This window comes from Terrapene carolina, unplaced genomic scaffold (assembly GCF_002925995.2).
Source record: "Terrapene carolina triunguis isolate 2854851 unplaced genomic scaffold, T_m_triunguis-2.0 Scaffold517, whole genome shotgun sequence".
NCBI classification, from domain to species: domain Eukaryota; kingdom Metazoa; phylum Chordata; order Testudines; family Emydidae; genus Terrapene; species Terrapene triunguis.
The window spans coordinates 2,763,229-2,789,664 of NW_020664868.1; the positions used below are offsets into that span (position 1 = coordinate 2,763,229).

The window sequence follows — 26,436 nt, forward strand, 5'->3', positions numbered from 1 at the left end:
TTAGAAAGAAGAACAAAGCAAAACATTTTTCTTTTTCCGTCCCTTGCTCCCTCCCTCCTTGAAATAGTGCAGGTGAAGAGGAGAGATGGGAGGTGGGAAGCTAAATTTATTCTTTTGTTTGGTTTCTGAAAACTTTCTTAGTCGCAATGTTTTTCAGGGGGGAAAAAATGTTTCATCCGGCTCTAATGTGTCTGATGCTGCAAAAGACACACGTAGTGCCAGATTCTGTGGTGACTTCAGTAAGGGGGTCACATGTGTACAGCAGGGGTCACATGGGGGCAGGACTGGATCCAGATTATGTTAACAGTTTTTAAATGTCGGAATCATTTGCCCTTCCATAGAACCAGCCATCTGAGAGCGACCCCTCTCAGCCAGCTTTGTCTCCGTTTTATGGTTGAGGAAGCGATTGACTTAAATCGTCTCAGGTCACACACTGAGTTAGTGGGAGAGCTGGGGACAGAACCCAGGAGTCCTGACTCCCAGCCCTCCCTGCTCTAACCACTAGGTCTACTCCCCTCCCAAATCGAGGAAAAAGAACCTAGACATCCGCCTCCTTAATCCCTTGCTCTAAACTGTGCTCAAGGAAGCCGTGTCATTAAAGCTGTCTGTTAGGTGGGACTCTGCGCACAAGACCACGGGTTAATTAAAATTATGCTGTGACTTCATCGTACAGTAACGGATCCGAATGCTGGATCAATCCTTACAAGGCTGACTACTGTGTGTTGGCCCATTAGTGCAGACCACGTGGTATGTACGAAGTCTGTTTCCTACCAACTGAATCCGAACATATTCTGTGGGGCATATAAGAAAGGTGTAAGCAAAGGGAGAAGAGACGCATCAGAGGGGATCTGAAAACAGATGGGCAGCAGCGTGAGAGAGAGGCGTAGATTATCAAATAATAATCTTCAGTCACTGGGATCGGTACAGAGCTAACTGGGGGCAAATCTGGGATTCATTTCTTTTTTTTTTAATGTAAAAATCAATAACATGAAATTAGATGACTTTCAGCATATGCGTTCCTGAATACCACCTGCTTCAAGGGCTCCGGTAGAATTATGCAGTTTTACAACTTATCAAAGCTGCAAGACCAGGCAATGCTGCCGGGACTCAACCCCTTAGGGAGGGAGTTAATTAAGAAAAGTACTTAAGAAAAAGTGTACAGAAATGTATATAAACCCTCCTCCCCTTTCCTATTTAGGTGGAATGCCGGTCTGGCGTTCTCTGAGATCTCTTGGGAGGTGTGTGTGTGTTTGTTTTATCCAAATGTGTCTAGAAAGACGATCCAAAGTTCTTCGATTCCTTCAGATTCATATCCTCGATCCCTGCAGGGATAAGCTGTTTTTTCTTTGGTTGCTGTCTCAGACAAGTCCGAAGACCACCGCTCAAGTGGAAGATATTCACCAGCCTGGGCTATGCAGGAGGCCGGGCTTGTTGGGAGAGTAAGGTGGGAAACTGAGGCATAAGTCCACCCAATTTAGACTTCATAGATTTTTGTCTTTATTTAATACAGTTTCAGAGAGAATTATTGTCAATTCGGATGTCCAAACACAGATTTTATGACCGACACTAAACAGACGAGACAGCATAAGTAGAGAGCCCAAGTTTTACAGCATTTTGGGGCACCAGGGAGTTCATGAAGAACATCACCAGCTCTGATCCCTGGTCTGGTCCTTCCGTCCCCTTCCTTCAGTTTCTGGCCTTGTGATTCATTGATTTGGGCCTTGTTCACTTAAGTCTTTTCATACATTTCCTCACTCTATCTTTCTCAACCTTCCTCCAATCAGCGTCAAGCATGTTAAGTAACCCCTACAGCACGCATGCGGAAGTTTCTATTTGCACCATTTTTGGTATTTGGACAATTTCAGTGTCGTTCTGTTGCATGTCATTCTGCTCCGGGGTTTTCCCAGTAAAAAGGGCTTTGGGCCATTACAGGTTGGCGTATTGCTTACTAAAATCATTCGGCACAATATGGTACCTCTGTCCTGTTAGCAATAACGTTGTTTTATCCACTTTCATATAAAAGGAGAGGTGGCAGAACCACAGGCAAGGCGTTGCTGGCCCGAGGGAAGTGTTACCCTGATCAACACTCACTCACTGTCCATAATTATAAATGATTAAAATATAACAAACAAAGCTCTCGATCGGACCATTTAGCAATTCTTCACTTTTCTGAGACACGCACACTGAATGATCAGACCCAGTTTTTATCCAGATGGTGAGAGGGAGTTATGGAAAACATGAGGACCCTTTTTATTTGTCGTCTTTAAACATGGGCTTTGAGGGGCTCATTCACTTAAAGTCCAACCGTGTGTTTGCAAATCCTTACCAAAAGCTTTCCCCTGTGCTGCATTTTGAGGCATGACTTAATTTTAAGAACCAGTTGTTCCCCACCAGACTAGATGATCAAATAGCTTCATGAGGCCTAAAAGCATCCCAGCTTTTCTGGAGCTCATCCTTCTGTCGCACCACTCTGAGAATCGGAAAGCACTTCTCGGGATTCTTGACCTGTGCTGCTGCTAATGTCATATCCACATACTGCGCCCATCACCATGGCATCGGGTGTCTTAGATCAGTGGTTCTCAAACTAGGGCCGCCGCTTGTGCAGGGAAAGTCCCTGGTGGGCCAGGTTGGTTTGTTTACCTGCCGCGACCGCAGGTTCGGCCAATCGCGGCTCCCACTGGCCGCGGTTCACCGCTCCAGGCCAATGGGGGCTGCAGGAAGCGGCGTGGGCCGCCCTTCCTGCAGCCCCCATTCAAACTGCAGCCAGTGGGAGCTGCGATCGGCCGAACCTGCAGACGCAGCAGGTAAACAAATTGGCCCGGCCCGCCAGGGGCTTTCCCTGAACAAGCAGCAGCCCTAGTTTGAGAACCACTGCCTTAGATCACGTAGGGTGACATTTTAAAAAGCGGGCGCTGATTTTGGCCCTGATGCTACTGGAACTTTAAACACATGCTTAATGTCAGGCACATGAGAATTTGGTCTGAAATCAACGAGAGGAAATTCAATAAAGACAAGTGCAAAGTACTTCACTTAGGAGGGGGCTGGGGGAATCAAATGCAGCCCCACAAAATGGGGAATAACCGGCTAGGGGGTCGTACGGCTGAAAAGGATCTGGGCGTTACAGTGGATCACAAACTGAATATGAGTCAACGTGTTGCTGTTGTGAAAAACGCTAATACTGTTCTGGGGTTGTTGTAGGTAAGACATGGGAGGTAACGGTCCTGCTCTTCTCGGCGCTGGTGCCGCCTCAGCTGGAGTATCGTGTCCAGTTCTGGGCACCGCACTGTAGGAAAGATGTGGATAAATTGGAGAGAGGCCAGAGGAGAGCAACAAAAAGGATCAAAGGTTTAGCAAACCTGCCCTAGGAGGAAAGGTTAAAAAAACTGGGTGTGTTTAGTCTGGAGAAAAGAAAACTGAGGGGGGGACCCGATACGTTTTTTCAAATACATTATGGGCTGGTGTAAAGGGACGGGAGTCAATTGTTCTCCATGTCCACTGAAGGCAGGACAAGCCGTAACGGGCGTAATCTGCAGCGAGGAAGATTTAGGTGAGATATTAGGACAAACTTCCTAACTCTCAGGGGAGTGAAGCTCTGGAGCAGGCGTCCAAGGGAGGTTGTGGGATCCCCGTCACTGGAGGGTTTTAAGGACAGGTGGGATAAAGCCCTGTCAGGGCTGCAGGGGGCCTGGGCTAGATTATCTCTCAGGAGCCCCTTCCAGTCTGACACTTCTACAATTCTGTGGTCCCTCCATGCCAGCAGAGGGACAATTCGCAAGCTTATGGCAGGGCGTATATCTAACCATTGCAGAATTCAGGGGCTTTCCCTGCCTCTGTCTCTGAGTTACCATGGCCCGGGTTTTATGCCTTATGAATAAGGCATGCATTTTAACAGTGACGGGAATGAAGCTTTGGAACAATTTGCCAAGGGTCCTGGTGGATTCTCTAGCACTGACAGTTTTCTTTTTTTTAACCAAGATTGGACAGTTTTCTAAAAGATCTGCTGTCAATTCAGTGCTGTTTGCCGGCTGGTGTTATACAGGAGGTCAGACTAGATGATTGATTGATTGATTGATTGGGGGGCAGGGATAGCTCAGTGGTTTGAGCATTGACCTGCTAAACCCAGCGTTGTGAGCTCAGTCTTTGAGGGGGCCACTTAGGGATCTGGGGCAAAAATCAGTACTTGGTCCTGCTAGTGAAGGCAGGGGGCTGGACTCCATGACCTTTCAGGGTCCCTTCCAGTTCTATGAAATAGGTATAGCTCCATATATCATCACAGTGGTCCATTCTCTCCTTGAAATCTACAAATCTCTGATTTTCTGAGATGCCAGGTTCTCCGAGGCACAGCCCCCACTGTGTAGCTTTTAACACTCCACAAACACACAACTGGGCATGCAGTTTGTTTTCCAGAGCGCTGCTCCCACAGATCTACCTCCAGAAAAGGCCGATTTGCGAAACCTCGCAGCAGCTCCCACTGTGACCCTCGCAACCGGATTTTCAACCGCGCTCAGGTCCCAACACCCTGAGCTGCTTGGAAAGACTAGCTCAAGGTTTTGCAAGTCTGGCCTCCAGCAGTGGACGCACATCAAACCTTTCTAGAACGTGTTGGCTGCAATTGACTAAGACGGGAGTGTTTTAAAAAAAAATAATTGTCACTTCTCGTTATTTTTAAGACCATTTCTGTTAGCAACGTTTGCAATTTGATTGCAAGTTTTGCAATATTTGGTGTTTTTAATCCTCGAAGACCCAGCTCCAGGTGTCCCAAGGTTAGGCGAGAACTTGAGGGGGTGCTGGAGGGGATATTTGGGGGTGCTGGAGGGGATACCTGCAGCTTCACTGTCGAGGTGGGGGGCAGTGTCGTGCTCCCTGTCATGGTGGCAGGGAGGCTGGTACAGGCCCAGGATGCAGTGCCAGCCTGTCAGTCAGCGCCTCCCTGTAGGCCTCTCCCTCTCCCCAGGGCAGGGAGCTGGGGCCTGACCCTGTCACCCATCCCGGCTGAGTCTGAAGCCCTGCAGCGGGGCAGGTGGCCCAGCCGAGAGGCGCTTGGTGGCTCCGCTTACCTGGCGGGCCAGGCCAGGGTGGGCAGGATCCAGTGAATGCAGGGGAGGGACCAATCGGGGTGCGGAGATTGCTCTTTCTGAACTGCAGTGTCTGCGCTGCAAAAATCCTGGATATTTATTTCCTCTTATTTGAAAAATCCGCCTGGACAGAGGGCGGAGGATCGAAAAAGATGCATCATGTCAGGGGAAATCCCGGACGTATGGTAACCCTAATTCAGTTCTATTGGTGCAAGTCCTTGTGTGGATGCAGTTATACCAAGCTAGAATTGCCTTTTATCACTATAGTTAATTCCCCTCCCTGGATGGAGGCAGTGTGGCCTGGGGGGTGGAGTACTCCAGAGACCCGGGTTCTAGTCCTGGGTCGGCTCCTGGCTGCTTGGGCAAGTCAGTGCCCCTCTGTGCCTCAGTTTCCCCATCTGTAAAATGGGGATAATAATCCTGCCCTGCTTTGCAAAGAGCTTTGAGATCTGCTGTCGAAGAGCTAGGGACTATTGTTATACCCCATTTCTGTGACCACACGATGGCTGTTGTACCTCTCTGACTATGCCGGGGTAGTTAAAACGGGTCAACTTTTGTCTTTAGACAAAGCATGCGCGATCTCCTGGTTTTTAGGGCCCAACTCGTGATTTTGAATGCTTGGGCTGGTCACGCTGAGCGCGTTTTAAATCCTTCCTCTACCGTTTGCCTCAGTTGGGGCAGTTTTATCAGAGCAAGTCTACCCTACAAAACTTCAGTTACGGCGACGTACGGCCACCGCGGTTATTAAATCGCTTCCGCTCGCCCACACGACACTCTCTGTCTTGCATCGATTGACCTGTCAGCGTGGGGCATTGTGGGATGGCTTCTGAAAGGCAACAACAATTGATGTAGTGTCAGTATAGACCAGAGGTGGGCAAGCTACGGCCCGCGGGCTACATCTGGCCCACGGGACCGTCCTGCCCGGCCCTTGAGCTCCCGGCCAGGGAGGCTAGACCCCGGCCCCTCCCCTGCGGTCCCGCCTCCCCTGCAGTCACGCCGCCACGCGGGCAGCGCTCTGGGCAGTGGAGTGGCGTGCTTCTGCCGAGCAGAGCGGCAGCGTGTCTAGCTCCGTCCGGGCGGCGCGGCTGCCAGACATGCTGTTCTGAGCGGCATGGTAAAGGGGCTGGGGGGTTGGATAAGGGGCGGAGGGTTCCAGGGGGCAGTCAGGGGACAGGGAGCGGGGGGGGTTGGATAAGGGGCAGGGGGTGGTTCGATGGGGCGGAGGTTCTGCGGGGGGACGGTCAGGGGATAGGGAACGGGGGGGTTGGATAAGCGTGGGAGTCCCGGGGGGCCTGTCAGGGGGCGGGGGTGTGGATGGGGTCAGGAGACGGGGAACAGGGCGGGTTGGATAGGCGTGGGGTCCCGGCGGGCTTGTCAGGGGCTGGGGGTGTGGATAGGGGTCGGGGTAGTCAGGGGACTGGGAGCAGGGGGGTTGGATAGGGGTGGGTTCCCGGGGGGCAGTTGGGGGCGGGGGGTCTTGGGAGGGGGGACAAGGAGTAGGAGGGGTTGCATGGGCTGGGGGTTCTGAGGGGGCAGTCAGGGGGCGGCCCTCCATACAGTTTTGCAACCCCAATGTGGCCCTCAGGCCAAAAATTTTGCCCACCCCTGGCCTAGACACTGCGTTGCGGACGTCGACCTAAGCGCTGCGCCTCTCGCAGAGGTGGTGTTAAGGCCGTGTAGTGGGCAGGTTAAATCAGTGGGAGCGACATTTCAGTCTAGACGCTTACAGAGTTCGGTTGACGTAAGCTGCCTCGCGTTGACCTAACTCTAGAGTGTAGACCAAGCCTTAGACCGGGCCTGCAATGGCTGAAAAGGGAAAGTTTCCTGTTTCTACTGTACCGTTAAAGGGGAAAACCCTATTCTTATGAACATGGGGGCAGATTGTCAAAGGCCTTTAGACCCCTAAAGACGCAGCTAGACACCTGGGGGCGTTTTCAGAAGTGCCCATGAGAGTTAGGTACTTGGGTGCTTTTGACAATTGTGTTAGGGGCCTGCCAGCATCTTTAGATACCTAAATAATATTGACTAAAAGGTGCAGCCAGGTGTCTGCCTATATTCGTGTAGGGTGGATTGATTTAAATCATCAGGTGGAACGCTGCATTTAAACCCTCGATTGAATCGTCTCATCCATCGTACTTCCTTTATTTTCTAAACCAAGGGACATTCTCATTGCTTGCTAGAACCATTTTAAAACATGTTGATTTACAAGGAAATATACCAAATCTAGCATAAAGGCTCTATCTTTTTGCTACCTAGGAGGGAACACTATACCCATATGTATTTATTTAAGCAGTTATATAGCTTAGTATTTTCAGGTTCTCATTAGTTGTACAGTTTTAGTATATTGGAAAATGGTGAATGATATTGCTTATTTGCTAGATAATTAATATATATTATTTTTATTTTTATTTTTGGCTCATGATTTGTCAAACTGCATTAGGATGGTACCGGGAATGAAATTAAACACATGCAACAGCATATAACATTTATTTTTATTAAATGAAACAAGACCGTAACACAGTACATGACGTATTGTGCCATATTTATAAAGCTTGACCTCAAAAGTTAACTGTTTTTTTCCCTTGATTCTTTCTTTATATGGAAAAACGGCCTTTAACGCGGTAATTTTGATAGAGGCTTATGGATTCAGCATTTTTTGTTTATTTAAATGGTTGAAGAGATTATAAATTTAGGCCTTAACATATATTTTACATTCAATTCAGATTTCGTTTTGAACGAGCTTTTTTTTTAAAAAAAGAAAAACTTGTTCTAATTGAAATTAATAAAAATCAAATTATTTTTATTTTTTCCCAAAAAAATCCATTTTTTTTTTTTTAAATCCACCCTGCACTCGAGGTTTGTTCTTATTTGGTCAAGAGACCAAATAAGCAAACTTGGCTTGATTTATGGGCTAAGGACAAAGTAGTACAATACGAAAAGAAGTGTGCTTCATAGCCTTTCAGCCAGTAGTATTTACAGTCTGATTTTACAAGTTACAAAACTCTGTACTAGCGTGACCAGACAGCAAGTGTGAAAAATCGGGACAGGGGGTGGGGGGGTAATAGGATCCTATATAAGAAAAAAACCCCAAAATCGGGACTGTCCCTATAAAATCAGGACATCTGGTCACCCTACTCTGTACCCATCGCTAAAATCCAACCCACCAGTTTGTACCAGTTCCGTAACTTGGTTTTCTTCTGCCCTTCGCTTATTTCTGGTTTGGAGACTACCTTGCAAAAGAGTTGGGCGTCGAGGTAAATCCTACCCCGTGCTGGGACACGTGGTTCATGTGTCTTGGCTTTGACAGGCATCCTATTTTTAAATCCAAACCTGGCCTCAGCTTTGCAGCATATGATGGGATACGTTACATGGGTGAACAGAATTGTGGGGAGAGCATAATATGTAACTTCCCAATACTTACATGCTATATTAGTAGGAGCATTGCCAGCAGATCGAGGGAAGTGATTATTCCCCTCTATTCAGCACTGGTGAGGCCTCATCTGGAGTACTGTGTCCAGTTTTGGTCCCCCCACTCCAGAAGGGATGTGGACAAATTGGAGAGAGTCCAGCGGAGGGCAATGAAAATGATTAGGGGGCTGGAGCACATGACTTATGAGGAGAGGCTGAGGGAACTGGGATTGTTTAGTCTGCAGAAGAGAAGAGTGAGGGGGGATTTGATAGCTGTTTTCAACTACCTGAAGGGGGGCTCCAAAGAGGATGGAGCTCGGCTGTTCTCAGTGGTGGCAGATGACAGAACAAGGAGCAATGGTCTCAAGTTGCAGTGGGGGAGGTCTAGGTTGGATATTAGGAAACACTATTGGTGAAGCACTGGAATGGGTTCCCTAGGGAGGTGGTGGAATCTCCTTCCTTAGAGGTTTTGAAGGCCCAGCTTGACAAAGCCCTGGCTGTGATGATTTAGTTGGGGTTGGTTCTGCTTTGAGCAGGGGGTTGGACTAGATACCTCCTGAGGTCTCTTCCAACCCTGATATTCTATGATTCTATGTATAATGTATATTAATACCGTGTGCATAATACCCATGAACATGGTGTATACTATGCCTAATATATATATATGGCTAACAATACCTTTGATGCTCTAGCCAGTCATCTGTTTTGCCATTAAGTTTTGCGAATGCTTTCTTGGGAGGGCGGGGGGCTAGCAAACTTGGAGTCGAAGGCAGCTTCTTAAGAGGAATTAAATTCTACAGCCCCCATCCACAGATCTGATTGAATGAAATGTTTTCTTGACAAGGTGTAGGGAGTTGGGTGAAATTGGTGTGGGTTGGTTGGTTTGTAAAATTGTCCGTTTTTGGTGACTTTTTCCACAGGACAATTCTAAGGAAGTATTTTTCAAAAATGTTGACTCTTCTCTTCCCCACCCGTCCCCCCGCACCCCGCCGTTTCAGGGTTGAACTTTTTCATTGTGAGGAAATTTGATCCCCCCCGCATCCCGAACGAAATATCAGAATTTCCCGTGGGATGGAAGTACCCTTGTCCAGACAGCTCTGAGTATACATCGTCTTTTTCCCCTGGCCCAGATCAGCCAGGGAATGTTTTTGTGGAGCAGGGGACCTGGGATTTTGCGGGGGGGGCGAGTTGTCCACCCTATTGGAGATGTTGCCAGCTTGATTTTTCTAAGCTGACGAGTTCTGGCAGCTCCGGTCTGGTTTGAGACACTGGGACGCAGGCCGGCCGGATGCTGAGCAGAGAGGAGATGTGCGCTCTAGATCCGCACAGGGATTCAGGGCTGAGTTAGCAGTCAGGCCAGAGAGAGGGACCATCCTGTTTGTTCGCTGTTCGTACAGCGCCTGGCACAATGGGGGCCGGGTTCGTGATTGGGGTTCCTAGGTGCTACCATAAGATATTTTTATTGCTATTAGGTGAATTACGGTAGCACCTAGGCATTCAAGGATGGACCAGGATCCCCATGGTTCAAGCACTACTGTAATACACCGAATAGCAATAAAAATGTACAGCTCCTAGAACCATAGGGCCCTGCTCCATCACTGGGGCACCTCGGCACTGCCACAGTCCATGTGATTATTTTAATGGAAGCTGGGTACATAATTCCCCTAGTCTGCTTGATTCAGCCAAGGTCACGCAGCGAGCTGGGAGGAGAACCCAGCAGTCCTGGCTTCAACCACTGGATACCACAGCTGGTTCTAGCCTTCCTGCTCGGTCTTGATTTCCCCTTTTAACCGGGTGAACAGGGGCCACGGGCCGTGACCTCACGATGCCGCCCACATATCGCCTCCTGATGGTCAGGATTTATTCAGGCCCTCTTGCCGCGGCTGTGTAATCTCGTCTCTCCCCCCCCATCACTGACGCTGTTTCTCTCTCTCTCTCGCAGTAAGAAATCGGGGCCGATCTTCTCCCGTGCCCCGGCTGGGTACCCCAAAGAAGGCCCCTATCGCCCTATTTATATTATCCCGGACCAGACGGAGCCCTGCATCTTTGCCACCGAGGTAATGAAGATACGCGGTGCGCTTGCGACCTCCCCCCTGCCCCCCTCCCGCTCGTTCCTCGCCACCCCTGCCGATCCCTAACCCAGCCAGCCCTGGCGCGTGTGCTTCCTGCCGCCCCAGCCCCACCCCGAGCCGCATGCCCGCTCCTCTGGGGAGGTGGGGGTAACATGCATGACCCCAAGGTGCATGAAGCTAAGACCAGTGTGTGTATGCGGGGGTGGGGGAGGGGCAGGGGGGTGATTGCAATGGGTAGGAACTGCCAGCAGTGTCTACCCATGGGGGAGGCAGGGGCTGTTGAGGCAGCTTCAGAGCGGCTGCATTGCATGCTGGCAGCAGCGCCCCCTGCGGGCGGCCGCGTATAAGCTCATCACTTTCCTTTCCAGGTGTTTTTCGGGCCGAACGCAAAGCCGGCTGCTTTGGCTGAATCCCGTGGGTCGGGTTGGGATGGCTTGGAGCAGCTGCAGCAGCAGAGCTGTGGTACCTGGGGTGTTATACCCCCTTAATGCCCCCGGGGGGCACTGTGGGGCGTGAGCGCTCACCTGGAACAGGTGCAGTACTGGAGTTAGGGTAGCTGGGGTGGTATATCCCCTAAGGCCCCAAGGGGGCGCTGTGGGGAACGAGCACTGGCCTGGAGCAGGTGCAATAATGGGACTATGGCATCTGGGGCCTTATACTCTGGTAATGCCCAAGGGGGCGCTGTGGGGAGCTATTGTAGCTGAGGGCGTTATATCCTCATATGGCCCTGTGGGGAGTGAGCGCTCGTCAGCACCAATCTAGCCCTTAAAACACCCCTGTGTGTGCATGTGCGGGAGGGGAGAGATGGAACCACTCCGACTGATGCCAGAGTTACCATGGGGGATACCACGCCATCCAAATGGGGGGCAGGGCGGGGAGGGGAGGGTCGACGTGGGCTCTGGGGCGCAGTGTGTTCCCCCGATTGCAGAGTGGCCCCTGGTTTTGCAGCACTGGGTGATGGGTGCAGCGTGCGTACGTGTGGGGACTGCTGATAAGAAAATGGGGACTGTGCTGGGGGGAGGGGGGAAGTTGCACCCGATTCGCTGGCTCCGTCCTTAACACGTAAAAACGCCCCCTGGCGCCGGCGCTGCCGTCCGCTCCAGCATGGGTTAGGTGGCGCTGAGCGCCTGTCCGGGGGCTGGCCGCAGAGCGAGAGGGAGAAACCCAGTGAGAACGAGGGGCTCTCCTCCCTTCCCCTTTGCTGATCAGCTGCTGGGGTCGGTTCGGGGAGGACCAAATTCTTAAAGATCCCTCAGGGCAGCCTGTGATGCTTCCCGGGGTCCCCAGGGCTGTGCGGCAGCTCGCTTCCACCTCCCCTTCGCGTCAGGAAGCTTTGTCTGTACTTGCTGGGGGGTCACCGGCCACCCCCTGTTTAGCCCGCTCAGGTTGGCGCCAGGCAAACGCTTGCCCCCAGGCTTCCCCGTGGCAGGCGCAGCCCCTGGTCCGCTGGCCCCTCGCAGAATTCACAGATCGGCTGGTCCCAAAGAAACAGCGCCCAGCTTCACCTCTCATCGCTGCTTCCCTTCCAGCCCTTGGAGATTTGCAGGGTGAGTGTAGCCATGTTGGTCTCAGGCTATTAGAGAGACGTCTTGATTGGACCGGCGTCTGTTGGCGAAAGAGACCAGCCCTTAGATATGTTTGTAGTGAAATCAAGAATCAGTTCACTTAGCAGATGCCAGTAGAGCAGAAGTCTTGGAAACAACTGGTTACGGGTAAAATAAAACCTTAACCCGCCTGCTCGCCTGAACGAACAAGATCCAGTCTCATCTAACAGACTTTGAGTGAGCTAAACTTCTCCCGGCTGGGCTGGCCGTGATCCCGTTTTAATGAAACCGGACGCACCTGTAGCTGCTTAAATATCATCCTTCTGTACCTCTCGCGCCGGTTAGGACGACCAACGCGTTACCGCTCTGGTAGAGACCTTCCTTTGCCACCGCTTAGGTTGACTTCAGACTCAGCGTGTCCCTGTAAACCCCTCTGCCGGTTGGCCTCAAGGGGTCCCTCTCGGAGTCTCAGTTCATTCTGTAGGCAGGCTCGGTGCGGCCCTGGGGATTATGGAGCCTGAGCCGGGCTGGGCGGGTTTGCGGTAGGTGCAGCTGTGGTAGCTGGGGGTGTAATACACCTGGAATGCCTCCTGCACCGATTATTAGCTTTTGGCAGGGCTGGGGTGGGGCATGGCCCATAGCCGGAGGTGTCCTTGCTGGGGCACTCAGCCCCAGGCTGCACGGAAAGGGCTCTGGGGTTCCTCCCCTCAAACTGAGGGACAGGGGTTCTGCTGGTCTCCAATGGGGCCCAGTGTGGGAAGCACCTCCCTGACTTCCAGCAGCGACGCTCCCTGGTGGGTGTGAGCCTAACTTGGGCTTCTCTTAGCATCGCCTCCACTCAGATCCAGCTGGGAGCTGGGTTGCACTGGGGGGGAATCAGCAAGGAGCCCAGGGCACTCGAGCCAAAGAGTCCAGCAGGGCAGCGAGGGGCGATCGCGGCCCTAATTCCTTCGCTGAGGCCGGCCCAGGCTGCTCGCTGCCGGGAGAGTTCAACCAACCAGCCCCCAGGAGCCTGGGGAAGCCCAGGGAGCATGGAGGGAAGGGCCCTGGTTCTGACGAGGCTACACCTGATTTACCCCAGCTGTAAGGGAGTGGATCTAGCGCCGGATGCAGCTGATGTCAGCGGCACAGGATCGGGCCCTTACTGAGGTCAGAATCGGTCTCGGGTTCCCCCCCCATCACCTCCCTATCCCTTTGTCAAGCTGTCCTGCAGTGGCTCAAGGGCATGATACCAACCTCAGTGCAGGCTGTTAGGAACCAGGGCACAAGCCCTGTACTGATTGTGATTCTATCCTTCGGTCTCACCAACCAACTATCAAGTGTAAATTCCTCAGGCGCTGTAACGGCCTCGGTATGGAGTCACAGACCGTCCCCGTGGGTTCTCTGGTCTCTCTCGCCCTGCAGGTGCACCCACCTGTGTGATAGATGGCCCATGACACTAAAAATCCCAGCAAAATTCAGGTTACTCCCAGTCCCCAAGGACCAGTCGCTTACCCCAGATCAATTGCACTTTAGATCTTGCACCAAAGACAGTGCTCATGGTTTATTACAGGACTGGCTAGCTAGAGATTTATTACACGGGACAAGGAAACGAGCAAGTTCTTTACAAGGTTAAAGCAGGTGCGCGCACACACACACACACACACACACACACACACACACACACACACGTTCCAATCTTAAATTTCAAAACGTAATAGCAGCTCCTATGATACGCAAGCTCTGTGTGTCCTTTGGAGCTAACTTAGGCTGGGGATCTCTTGCTTATGCCTAGTAATCCTTGCGCCCCAGAGTCCAAGCCACATGAAGATCCAATTCCTTCTGATTCGGGGTTTTTTATTCCCGTCCCCGCTTCTGTGCTGAGCTGCAGACTCAGCTGATGGGAGGAATCCACTTGCAAGTCTACTCTCCTCCCCTCTTCATGAAGATGAAACAACACAATCTTTTGTCCTCTTTAACCTTTCACAATAGTTCATCTGGTGTGGCTGGGTGGTCCTTGTTGAGCAGGACATAACGCCTTCAGCTGGAGACCAGCATTTCACAATGGTTAATGACCCTTTCCTCTCTGGTGATTTACAGAGGCTTATAATGCGAACGCTCAGATATTCCCTTACCACGGGGGATACAGATGTTATAAGTGAGACAAATGCCGGCAGCAACTCACGAGCATTCCTTAAAGTCTAAACACATTCTTCTCCTCCTAATGCCTGTTTTAACGATACTAACACACAGGTGAGCCAGGCTGGTCCCAGCCATGTATTTGTCAGTGTTGGCATGAGCTGGCCCCGAGTCTGCCAGCATGCCACCCCCCAATGCAAACACTCTGTAGGAAGGGGTGTCGCTGACACTCCTGAATACTCTTTAGCGTCCCTCTGTTCTTGACAAGGCATTGGCCACTACATTTTCTTTTCCCTTAATACAGATTTTTTTCCATGTTGTACTCCTGCAAAGCTCGGCTCCAGCCTAGTAGGTTGGGATTGGTCCCTTTGGCTTGGTCGCAACCATATTAGCAGGGAGCGATCTCTTAAAATCTTAAATTTTCTATTCGACAGTTAAGGCTTAAGTTGCTTAATCGTCCAAATGATGGCTTAACCTTCCCTCTCCAGGACAGTTCTGTTCAGTGGGGGGGGTCAGTTTTTTACAGGCCCCAGTCCCTATCACCTGATCGGGCTTCCCCCTTTTTTTGTAAGGTCTATTATGGGGCCACAGTGTCACTAAAGCCCTTTCCAGTCCGCTGGTGGTGGTGATCTGCTCCTTGGTTTGGGGGCAGGCCAATTCTGAATGCTTCTACTTTTAAAGGGTCAGGGCGAATAAAGCGGCTGCTCGCCCCGTGTCCTCCGTGACGTACCCCTGCGGCCTCCCATCTTGCCTGTGGACCCTTTGCCAGGGAGGCTGGCTTCTCTAAGCCTCTGCACTACAATTCCCCCATGGCTCAAGTGGTCTCGCCAGGAACCACTAAAAATAGCCAAGTTTTCTACATCAGCCCTGGTGAAGGTCTGCAAACCTGGCAACATCTCACTGATGAGCCTCTGAAAGGGAGCCCCTGCACTGATTAACCCAATGGGCATAACCATAAACTCCTATAGGCCAGAGTCCAGACTTTCTCCTAGGCCACAGCGTCCAAGGGAATTTGCCAATAGCCACGAGTCAAAGCCAGAGTGCTTATGAATTTTGCACCCTCCTCCAGCAGGTCCCCTCTCCGGGGTGTGGCGTCAGGGTCAGGTCGGGTGAAGGGCGTCCACCCTTCTAAAATCTACACACCATCTCCTGGTTTTATCCCTTTTAGGTACCGTCCCAATAGGAGACGCCCCCATCCCTCCCGGATCTAGCCTGCGTTCCACTTCCTCCCGGAGCTGTTGCTTTGGCGCAATGGGGCAGGGCGGGCCCTGTCGTTTCAACGGAAAGCGCTGCTTTGTTAGTTAATCCTGGCTGGTTGGAAAATACCCGCCTGTGGGGTCTAACACCTTCCCAAATCTCGCTGCTCTCCAGCGGAGTCTCTTCTTTACTCTCCCTTACCAGATCAATTAAAGGGGCGGGAAATGTTCCCTCCTCAGCCAATCAGGTCCCCCTTCCTTTTGTGGGAAGCTTTCAATCTATTGGCAGACACTGTTTGCACAGCTCCCCTGCCACGCGGCTTCCTTACATCATAAGCCACCTCGTTCACTCTCCGTCTCCTCGAAAAATCCCTCCCACCGATCTTGCATCTTCTTCTTCCTCACTGGAATCAACACTAGCACCAAGTCACCGATAGCGAAAGGCCTTTCTGCAGCCTGCCTGCCACACTGAACAGCTGAGACCCCCAAAGCCTTCTAATCCGTCCTAGCCTTTAAATTCGCTTTAAAACAAAGTGACATGCTCACCCCACTACAGGCTGTCCTGTCTCCTCTGTCCCACCCACCCAAGAGCTTCGAATTTAACCTTGGGCTTCCCTCACTTGTCTCCTGTAAAGGAGCTCAAAGGGGGTGAACCCCATCGATTTGTGGGGTCCTCAAATAATGGAGCCATGCACCCCAGTCATTCTCCCACCACGTAGCACCCATCCTCAGCATAGACTTCAGTGTCCCGTTGAATCTTTTCCTACCAGACCATTAATGCCTGGCTGATGGGAGCAGCCTGCCCATGGCTCGCGCCACAAAACTCCCGGAACTTCTTGAAAACCACAGACGTGAAATTTGCACCGCAGTCTGACAAGATTTTCTGGGGACAAGGTACTCGGCTAGAACGGTGCTTAGGGTAGTAGCCGGTTTCAGCGTTTATATTAGAGTTGCTGGTAGGATCCACCACAACCAGGCCATATATTTCTTTCCGTTCAACGAAGGTCCGGGTAGGGGCCTCACGATATCGACAGACCCTCTGGCAAACACCTCCTTAGCGTGTTTTGGCTCCCTCTCCCTCTCGCTGCCTCAGTCCCAAGCGAGCGCTCTGTCTCTCCCCAGCGGCCCTGCTTTTAAACCTGCCATCTGACACTTTTCCTCTTTGTTCTCCGGCTGGGGTCGCGCTCTGCGTCCTGCAGAGCGGTGGAAATCTCCTTCCTCTTGGCTGGTGGTTGCTAGATGTGACCGTCCTGCCATGAGGGTGCCTGTTGTCTTTCTGGTCTCCGTTGATCTGTGTCGGTTCTAGCCAGTCCCTTTAACAACCCCACATGGTTACGTGACACCCCTCACCTCCTGCTCTTCCCCACCAGCATGGGAACCCTTCGGCACCCGCTGGGTAGCAATCACTCGTCAAGTCAGCCACTGCCATTTATATCCTTCGTGAAAATCACGCCCTCCAAGTGATGGGCAATGCCTGCAGAAATCCCTTGCTGGGTCCTTTGGAACAAGAAGGATGTGGAAAAATTGGAAAGAGTCCAGCGGAGGGCAACGAAAATGATTAGGGGGCTGGAGCACATGACTTATGAGGAGAGGCTGAGGGAACTGGGATTGTTTAGTCTGGAGAAGAGTGAGGGGGGATTTGATAGCAGTCTTCAACTACCTGAAAGGGGGTTCCAAAAAGGATGGAGCTCGGCTGTTTTCAGTGGTAGCAGATGACAGAACAAGAAGCAATGGTCTCAAGTTGCAGTGGGGGAGGTCTAGGTTGGATATTAGGAAATACTATTTCTCTAGGAGGGTGGTGAAGCACTGGAATGGGTTCCCTAGGGAGGTGGTGGAATCTCCTTCCTTAGAGGTTTTTAAGGTCAGGCTTGACAAAGCCCTGGCTGGGATGATTCAGTTGGGAATTGGTCCTGCTTCGAGCAGGGGGTTGGACTAGATGACCTCCTGAGGTCCCTTCCAACCCTGATAGTCTATGATTCTAACCTCCTACACCTCTGCCGTAAGGTGCAACTCCCCCAGTAACTTGTTACTCTCACCAACCTGTGAGGCCGCTAGAAATTCTGTTCGAGCGTCTCACGGCTTCTCTCCACCCCGAAGTGTCCAGCAAAGGGGCAATCCTGAGCAACTCCGTCCTCCACGCCTCCGGCACAAGCCCCTGCTTGTAAACCTCACCCGGGAGCCTCCCTGTACAGCCAACCACCTCCTAGAAAACATCTCCCCTTTCCTCCCTCAGCCGGGGTGTTTTTCGGAGCCGCCTTCCTCTCCTTGTGCTGGTGAGCCTCCATTAAACTCAAGAGCAGACTCTCCGGCAATCTCCCAACCCATTCTCTGGGGACAAACTCCGCCTTTCAGCGGATACGGGCCTGAGGGCGCTTTCCCACCCTTGTCTCTTGCAGCGCCCCCTGCTGTCCATAGCCATGGCCAAGCCAGACTCTTTCCAGCTGCGAGTTATTCTATGAACCTGCTAGGCACGGCTACAGTATCGGTACCTATTAAACCAGCAGCGGGAAGTAGATTCCTAATGTCCGCACCGAGATCACCTTCAAAATCCTCACCCTGGAAGTAAATCTTGGCGAAAGGGGGAGTCCCGGGGCCTTCGGCCAAAGCTAAGATAGTTAAACTCTCACCAGGAAACCGGTCTTCCTCTCTTACCCAACTTTCCTTGACTGAAGTGGCTGGGGCCGCCGTGTCCCTCCGGTCCTTACAGCCTGCGTCATTTACCTTTAGCATTCTTAATAAATCCTTCACTCTTCTCCCAAGGCTCGATCCTGACCCGATTTCCTCCTGCCCGACTGCTGCCTCTGGGGTGATTGTAGTGGGGGTGGGGTTAAGATTGGGGCAGTTTGGTTTTATATGTCTGGGAGCCCCACGGTGATGGCAGAATACCTGCCTGCCCTTTGGGTAGAGGCTTTAAACCGGGGCTCGCTTGGGGTTTTTTTATCATCAGAGTTGGGGTTCGGTCTATTTCCAGTCACTTCTCTTAACGTGGGGCACCGGGGTATTTCCCTTCCCCTGGGATTTGCCCCTCGTGGGCCCTTGATTCAACATATTCATCAGCCTCGAAATCTATGGACGGTTGTTGTCACAGACGGCTGACTTCCTCTCATCTGTAACTACCCCGAACAGCAACAGAGAGTCCTGTGGCACCTTTAAGACTAACAGATGTATTGGAGCACAAGCTTTCGTGGGTGAATGCCCACTTCTTCGGTCCAATACATCTGTTAGTCTATAAGGTGCCACAGGACTCTCTGTTGCTTTTTACAGATCCAGACTAACACGGCTCCCCCTCTGATACCCCGAACAATTGCTCCTGGGCCACCAGATCAAACCGTTCCACCATCACCTTCGGCGCCCAGCCCCTGTATCCATTTTCTCATTAAAATTACACGTTTTTATGTATGCACCACAAGTCACTGTGCCGACCGTTCAGAGGTTTCTCCCCTGCGAGCGGTAGGTCTCGGGGGAATCCGAAACCTTTTCAATCCATTGGCTTTACATTTCTTATACACCTTAGCATCCTCTTTCGCCACAGAGGCGACGCATGGGGGTGGGAGGGGGACACCCATGGAGTCACATGCCTCCCCCAGATTTCTGCCAGGGTTTGCCAGCCAGGCCCCCTCCCTGTACGGCAGCCCCTGGAGCTGGCAAGCTTCAAGTTGCGGCCCCCGGAGAGAGGCAGTAGCAAACAGCTGGGAGCTGCAGGGAGAGGCCGCAGAGGGCAAGAGGGAGAGGGGGCATGCCGGGGGGACGAGTGACTCAAGAGTTTGCGGGGGACACCTTTAAATTGTGCCCCCCCCTCCTCAGGTGGTACCAGTCATCTCTGCTCCTCCACAGCATAAAAAAGTTGGCTGGCTTTCCTCGATAATCTGTACAGTCAGTCTCTGTATAAACTGGGCAGACTTGCCCACTCTTGTGTTCGGGGATGCACTCACCGGTAGGGGAAGTTCCTTTTTACTGCTCACGTAAATCGCGTTGCGTGGTTTGAGTTTCCCGCTGCCTCCTGTGTCGTCGTCTCAGCTTCCTCGCTGGCTTTGCCTGCATCCCTCCACTGCTGCCTCAGTTTCCCTGGTTGGCAATTCCGCCATTGGTGCTGCAGTCGGGCCAGTTCCACTGCAATGATCTCCTCCCTGGTGCCTGGGGCCGGCCAGTCCTTGAGCTCCACAAACTCTCCTTCCCCGGCGCCAGGTCAAAACTTACAAGCAAAGCTCTCCGCTCCTGGACTGGGGTTTTCTCTTTCGGGGATTTCCCCTCTCCAACCATCACTGTTCACAGTCTTCTCTCACACCACCCTCCTCTGACTGGGGTTCACTCACTGTGTCAGTTCCTTAACCTTGAAAACTCACAATGTCAGGTTTCAACTGTGCCGGCACTGGGGCTATGTTCTATCCATCTATCTACCTAACCAGGGCACCCCCTCCAAATTGGCTATACCAAGATCTCACCGAGCAATTATCAAGCGTAAACTCCTCAGGCCCCATCACTGCCTTGATATGGAGTCACCGACTGTCCCTCGGAGTCCGCCGATCTTCCTCGCCACCCAGGTGGGCCGACCTGTGTAATAGATGGTCCCTTTCACCGAGCATCCCAGAAATATTCAGGATACCTCCACTCCCCGAGAAGCAGTCACTTACCCCAGATCAGTTGCACTTTCAATGTCACACCAAAGATGAGGCTCGTAGCCAGTCCGGTAATAAACTAGCTAGAGATTTATTACATGGGAAAAGGAAAGAAGTGAGTTCTTTACAACGTTAAAGCAGGTGAACACACACACACACACACACACGTTCCAATCTTAAATTTCAAAACTGTGTCCTTTAGAGCTAACTTAGGCTAAGCACTGGGGATCTCTTGCTTATGCCTAGTAATTCTTGTCCCCCAGAGTCCAAGCCACATAAAGATCCAACTCCTTCTGGTTAGGGGTTTTTTTATTCCCTTCCCTGCTTCTGCTCTGAGCTGCAGACTCGGCTGATGGGAGAATCCATTTGCAAGGCTACTCTCCTCCCCTCCCAGTGAAGATGAAACAACAGAGTCTTTTGTCCTCTTTAACGTTCCCCAATAGTCCGTCTGGTGTGACTGGGCCTTTCTCGTTGAGCAGCCCATAATGCCTTGAGCTGGAGACCAGCATTTCAAACTGGTTAACGTCCCTCTCCTCTCTGGTGATTTACAGAGGCTCATAATGCAAACACTCCGATATTACCTTACGATAGGGGATACGGATGTTATAAGTCAGACGAATGCCAGCAGCATTCTCTAAAGTCTAAACATCTTCTTATCATCCTTGTTTTAACGATACTAACACACAGGTGAGCCAGGCTGGTCCCAGCCATGTATTTGTCAGTGTTCAGTAGGGACCCGGGGACCTTGGCATGAACTGGCCCCGGGTCCACCAGCGCCCCACCTTTAGCATCATGGTGACATTACCAAGCAAGCCGCCATCTTGAGGGAAACACAGTTCAGGCTCCAGATGCCCTTAACTCTGCCCCTAACCCCCTGCACAAAGGTCGGGGTGGAACTTGCTTGGTGCTGACCTGTGTCTGAGACTTGGGGCCTGATTCCCCTCTCACTCACCCCGGTGTAAATCAGCAGTAACCCCGTGGGCGTCAGTGACACGTCCCTGGTGTGAGAGCAGAAAAGGTCTCTACGTCTCAGACAGGCCCTGACTACCAGTCATGCTTAGGCCCCTCTGGGGCGCAAGCGGGCGGGATCAGGGACGTAGCTGGAGCGCCCTGCGCTGTGGCTATTCTCTGCCCCCCCCCACGGCCCATAGGGGGCGGATCAGGGGTGTGGCCAGAGTGCGCTGCGCAGTGGCTATTATTTGCTCCTCAGGGCCCATAGGGGGCAGAGCATGAGTTAGAGCAGCCCTGAGGCTGCTCTGACACCAGAGGCCGCCCCAAAAGATGGGGAGAGCAAAGGGGGCTTAAAGCCTCCACATCCCTGCACTGAATACAAGAGGAGTGGCGGGGCGGGGGGGGCTGAGAAACAGGCCCTTGGTCTCTTTGCAGCATGAGTGTGTGCAGGGGGGTGGTGCTGGGCGTGCCTGGGCATGGACCCCGGAGGAGCGTGTGGGGGCGGACCCTACTGTCCGCACAGCGTCTCCTCTAAGTTGCGTCAGCTGGTCCTGTCTGGGGGATTGGCTGCCTGGGACTGGTATCAGCTACAGGGACACGAGATCAGGGCCTTCCCCCCCACCAATGTCTCATTAGCATCATGGATGAGGCAGCTCGTGGGAGGAGGGGATGTCGGGCCTGCACCCGCAGAAGGGCCTGAATAGGGGAAGATGCCCAAAAGTGGGGGAGGGGGACCTGCTGGCCCGGGACAGCCATTTTTTTTCCACCCGTCCTGTCTGTATAAGGCTGGTGCAGCAGCTGCTGTGGGGTGGAGCTTGGGGGGGGGGGGGGAAGGGGAAGGCAAAGGGCGGTGTCTTTCTCAAGCGGTTCCTATGGTTTGAGCAGACCCAGGGGCTGCCCATCCTCCGAGTCGATACAGTATTTTGGTGCCAGTCTCTTAGGGTAAATGCGATCCGGGCCCAGGTCGGGGGAGCTGGAGCAGATGTCACGGGAGCATATTCGGCTCTTTGGGTTCAGGGCCCGCTCCAGTGCCGTGTCGCCCAGGGGCTGCCGGAGCCTTGGCCGAGGGTGAAATGCCAGCGCTCTGAGCGGGCAGAGCTTGTGCCCACTCACGCTGGTGTCACTGGGCCCAGAGCGCTGAGGGGTTTGAAATTGGGCTGTAGCAGAGCTTGCTTGGTCCTGGATAAGGGAGATCTCTGATGAGAGGCAGGGATAATGCCCTGACCCAGTGAAAGCTCGCCCCTCAATCCCGACCCGCAGCCCCGCCTGTTCTCCCAGCTCCTGCCCCTCCCGCTGTGCTGGTGCCCCTCAATCCCAACCCGCAGCCCTCCCTGCGCTCCTCACACACAACTCTGCCGGGGGCCCTCAATCCTGATCCACAGCGCCCTGCTATCCCAGCCCTCAGTTCCCCCCCCCCCCAGCTCTGCCGGCGCCCCTCACTCCCGACCCGCAGCCCCTTCTCAGAGCATAGATTGCGTCAACCGTTCTGCGGTCTCCCTGGCCGCATGGTAGCTTTGCCCTGTCTCCTAGGGTGATGCATCAGGACCGTGTGGCGCTGTTTGCGTAATAGGGAGTTGGTGAGGGGAAGATGGGATGGGATGAAAGATTGCAGGGGGGGGCGGGAGGTTAACTCCATTCCAGCCTCTGTCCCACTCCCCCTTTTTGCTGCTTTAAACTTGGCCTTTGAAATCGACCCAGGCCCGGGTCCCCTTTGGGCAGCACCGTGACCCTTCAGGCTGCACCAGCCCCTCGGGTCCGCGCGATTCTCACCACCGGGGGCCTGCATCCCCATCCACTCGCCTTGTGGCGCCACCAACACAGGGCAGAGCGGGCGTGTGACTCGGAACAGAGACTCTTTGCCCCGGTACAGGGGGACAGAGACCAGCCCAGGGGCTAGCGAGGCTGGGAGCAGGGCAGGGGCCCGTCTCTGAGTCTGCACAGCGCCCGGCCTGATGGGGCCCCTATCTACCGTAATACACATCATAAATGCTATTCCTGGCCACATTCAACGTACTCGGGGCTTGACCCCCAAACCAGCCTCTCGCGCCCCATTCTTTGCGGTGTGCTGTCGGATTCAGACGTGTCTCCCCCCGACCCAGATCCATCCCTGCCGGCTGTGTGGGCTCCAAATCATTTTGCTTTGAGAGGCAGCTGCCGTAGCATGAGGGGCTGGTGCCTTCCTACCTGTTGTGGATGAATTAGGTGGATTGTGGCAGTCATGGCCCAGGACTCCGTCGTGCTAGGTGCTGTCCATTTTTTGTTGCTGTTGGGTGTATTACGGTAACACCTAGGAGCCTGTCATGGAGCAGGACCCCATGGTGCTAGGAACTGTATGGTTTTACTGCTGTTAGGTGTATTACAGTAAGCCCCACCCCCTTGTGCCAGGCGCTGTACAAAGATGGGGCCTGCCCCAAAAGCTGACCATCTGACTGAAAGGCAAGAGACGGCCAGACAGGGGAGCCCAAGGGAAGAGGGAGCTGAGGAGCGGGCTCCTGTCAGCTCTCACCCCGCCTGGTCAGCCCCGTGGCCGAGGTGAGTTTGGACGGCCCCTCTCCCTGGCCCAGCCCCTAATCCCCGAACGCCAGCCCCACTGCTGGTCTGGGACGGGAGCGTTCCCTGGGGCCTGCGTCTCCCCTCTGCTCGGGGCCAGGCCAGCCTGCATCGTGGACGCCTTCCTGGGCGCTGGTGCCATATGCTTGGGATTCCCACCCAGGCACTAGGGGAATTAGAGGCTCCAGTCCAATGGGAGTTGGGCGCCTTGCTCCCAGGGCCTTGAGTGCGGATTGCGGCGTGATCCTGCCCTGACAGAGCCCAGTGTCTTTGCTCTGAATGCAGGGCCCATCCCTTGCCTCCCTGGGGTTTGCTGTTTGTCCGTACAGCGCCCGATGCAGCTCTGATACCGTAATACACCTAATACATGAAAAGTGTGTTTCTACTCTGAAAAGTGACTCTAAAAACGGGGGAGTTGGCGGGGGGAATCTCAAGTTTATTGTATCTCAGGGATCCCAGATCAGATGTATTTGATCTACAACTAAAAGGAGGTTGAACGCAATTCTCTGCTGCCCAGTGGGCCCGATTCTCCATGACCTGGGCCCCAGCGCAGGGAAAGTGGCTTTTCCCAGGTGTGAATGACTGCGGAGGGTGATGGGGAGGGTGGGTGTAGTATGAGCCTGGTCCTATCTAGCAGCCGGTGAATTCCCCCTGTGATCTGGGGAGGAGGTTGCCTTGTTCGTCACTGATGCAGAATCTGTGGCTGGAAGAAATGCCCTGACTGCCGTGGGGGATCTACACGAATGCAACTCCCCCACCCGCAGCACAGACACCCCGCCCCACCTGAGCTCAGGATCCCACTGGGCTGGGCGCTGCACAGACACTGCCCTCAACAGCTCAAACTCTAAATCGACAACGGGTGGGAGGGGAAACTGAGGCACAGAACGGGGAGGGACTGGCCTAAGGTCACCCAGCTGGCCCAGGGCTAGAACCCAGATCTCCTGTGTTTGGTGCCTGGAGCGTGGGAGCAGAGAATTGAACTCTCTCCACTAGAGCCGGGCTGGCTCTGTGGGCCCAGCGGCACGAACTCTTCTTGCCGCCGGTAGATCTGACGTGAGGCACTGGGAGCGACTGAAGGGGGTGACAAAGGGCCACGGTTACACAGCTGCTTTTCAGAGACTTGGGCTTTAGGGCTCGCCCTTCCAAAGGGACCTGTGGCATCTGGAATCAGGCTCCTAAGTCCCTTGGCTCTGAAAATCCCAGTCTGAATTCAGCCGAAACAGCCCTTGTTCGTTAGACCAAACCCCTCGTTTGCTGGTGTAACATGCTGGCTAAAGGCTGGTTCACCGGTGGAGCTATTCCAGACTAGCTCTGTGAGTCAATTTCCCCTGATAGGCAACTCCTAAGCACGCCACGCTGCCCTTCGTGGCTGGTCCGCCAGATAACAGCCTGCTACTGCTGTTGGGGCAGAGTTCCCCCCTTCAGCTGGAGTGGCCAAGGACTGTGCTTTGGGGCTGATGGTCCCAGGTTCCGGTGTGGTGTGATCCCCCTTGCTGGAACATGTTTCAGTCGGCGTGATGTGTCATGGCTGACCTGCATACGTACGAGAGTGCTGTCTGCCCTGTAGATGACGTTATGCTGGTGGGAGTGGGGTCTGTGCCCTTTATTCTGGTTAAAACAAGGCCTGAAAGGGATTGGTTTTTTTTTTTTTTTTTAATTCTGCTTGTTTTGCACCTTAGAGCCATCAACTCTTGTTTTCCCTGGAGGTCTCCTTGGATGACCCACTGATGTCGATTCCTTCCGCCCTTAACTGAAAAGAGTAGAGGCTGTTGGCTCTTTAACAGAGAGGGCTTTTCTCCCCTCTGTTCATTATGAGTGAAAAGCCACTTCCTTCTCTCAGCCAATGGGGTTTCACCTCTTTGGGACCGGTGAGGATGTAATCCAGTCACGTGGCTGTGGTGTGAACTTCCCACGGGTAGATAAAGCCCTAAGTTCTCCAGTCCTCCATAGAATCTTCCAGGGGAAGGCAGAGCTAGACAAGAGCCTAGTTTCTGATGGAAAATATAGGCAGGAACAAATCTCTTTTTTAAGGGGGGGAAAAGTTCTTTCCCCCCCCCCTTTTTTTGTCCAGAAGCAAAAAGCACCAGATGCAGTTTTTCCCCTTGGCAGGTTACCTGTAACTGAAAGAGTTCAGGGTCAGAGCTGGATCACTATGTGTATTACAGTAACACTTCAACACCGCAGCCGGGATCGCGGTCCCGTTGTGCCCTCCTTTTCCCCTATCAGGCGCCCCCCCCAGCCCATGAGCCCCTACACCCACCCGCTCCCAGGAGCCTTAGCCCTTAAGGGAGCCCCCTTTCCATTCCCTCCCAGGACCCCCTACCTCCTTACCTTACCTCTCCCTGCTGGCAAGTCCTCGATACGGAGAGGATCTGCTGTGGTTTTGGTAGCAGCCAGCAGTTGTGGGCACGGCATGCAAAGCGGCACCCGGGTGCTGGCTGTGGCTTGCTCCCGGCTGTGACGGGTGAGGCTGCATGTACCTGCTTAAAAGTGATTAGGCCAAGGTCTAGGAGTGTCATCACCCCCATTTCACAGATGGGGAAACTGAGGCACGGAGCAGGGAAGTGACTTTCTCAGTGTCACACTGTGGCAGAGGTGGGACTAGAAGCCTAGGTTGGCACCTTGCCCACGGTGCCACCTTTCCTCTCCACCCTACCCGCCTTGTTGCATTATGGGGGGGAGGGGTTGCGTTTGAACCCCGAGCTCCCGGGGCGTTCAGATCTGGGTCACTATCTAGTAGCCGAGCAAACCTCCCCCGCACCCCAAATCTGGGGGAGATTTGCCTTGTCTGGGGGTTCGATGGTGGCGACGAAACCAGGCGAGATTCCTGCCAGACTTTTGTCGGAAGCGTCTTTCGGGGGGAGGGGAGGGTTGATTTCCCCTGAAACAGGATTTCATGGGAGGGG

General features: G+C 53.2%; 1 protein-coding gene across 1 annotated transcript in view; it reads left to right on the forward strand.

Annotated features, from left to right (window-relative positions):
- Positions 1-26,436, forward strand: part of DLL3 (delta like canonical Notch ligand 3) — a 235,936-nt gene that overhangs the window by 94,030 nt on the left and 115,470 nt on the right. Inside the window, exon 7 of the mRNA XM_029913205.1 lies at positions 10,426-10,540. Coding sequence (XP_029769065.1) covers positions 10,426-10,540 — 115 coding nt within the window. The remainder of the gene's footprint in view (positions 1-10,425; positions 10,541-26,436) is intronic.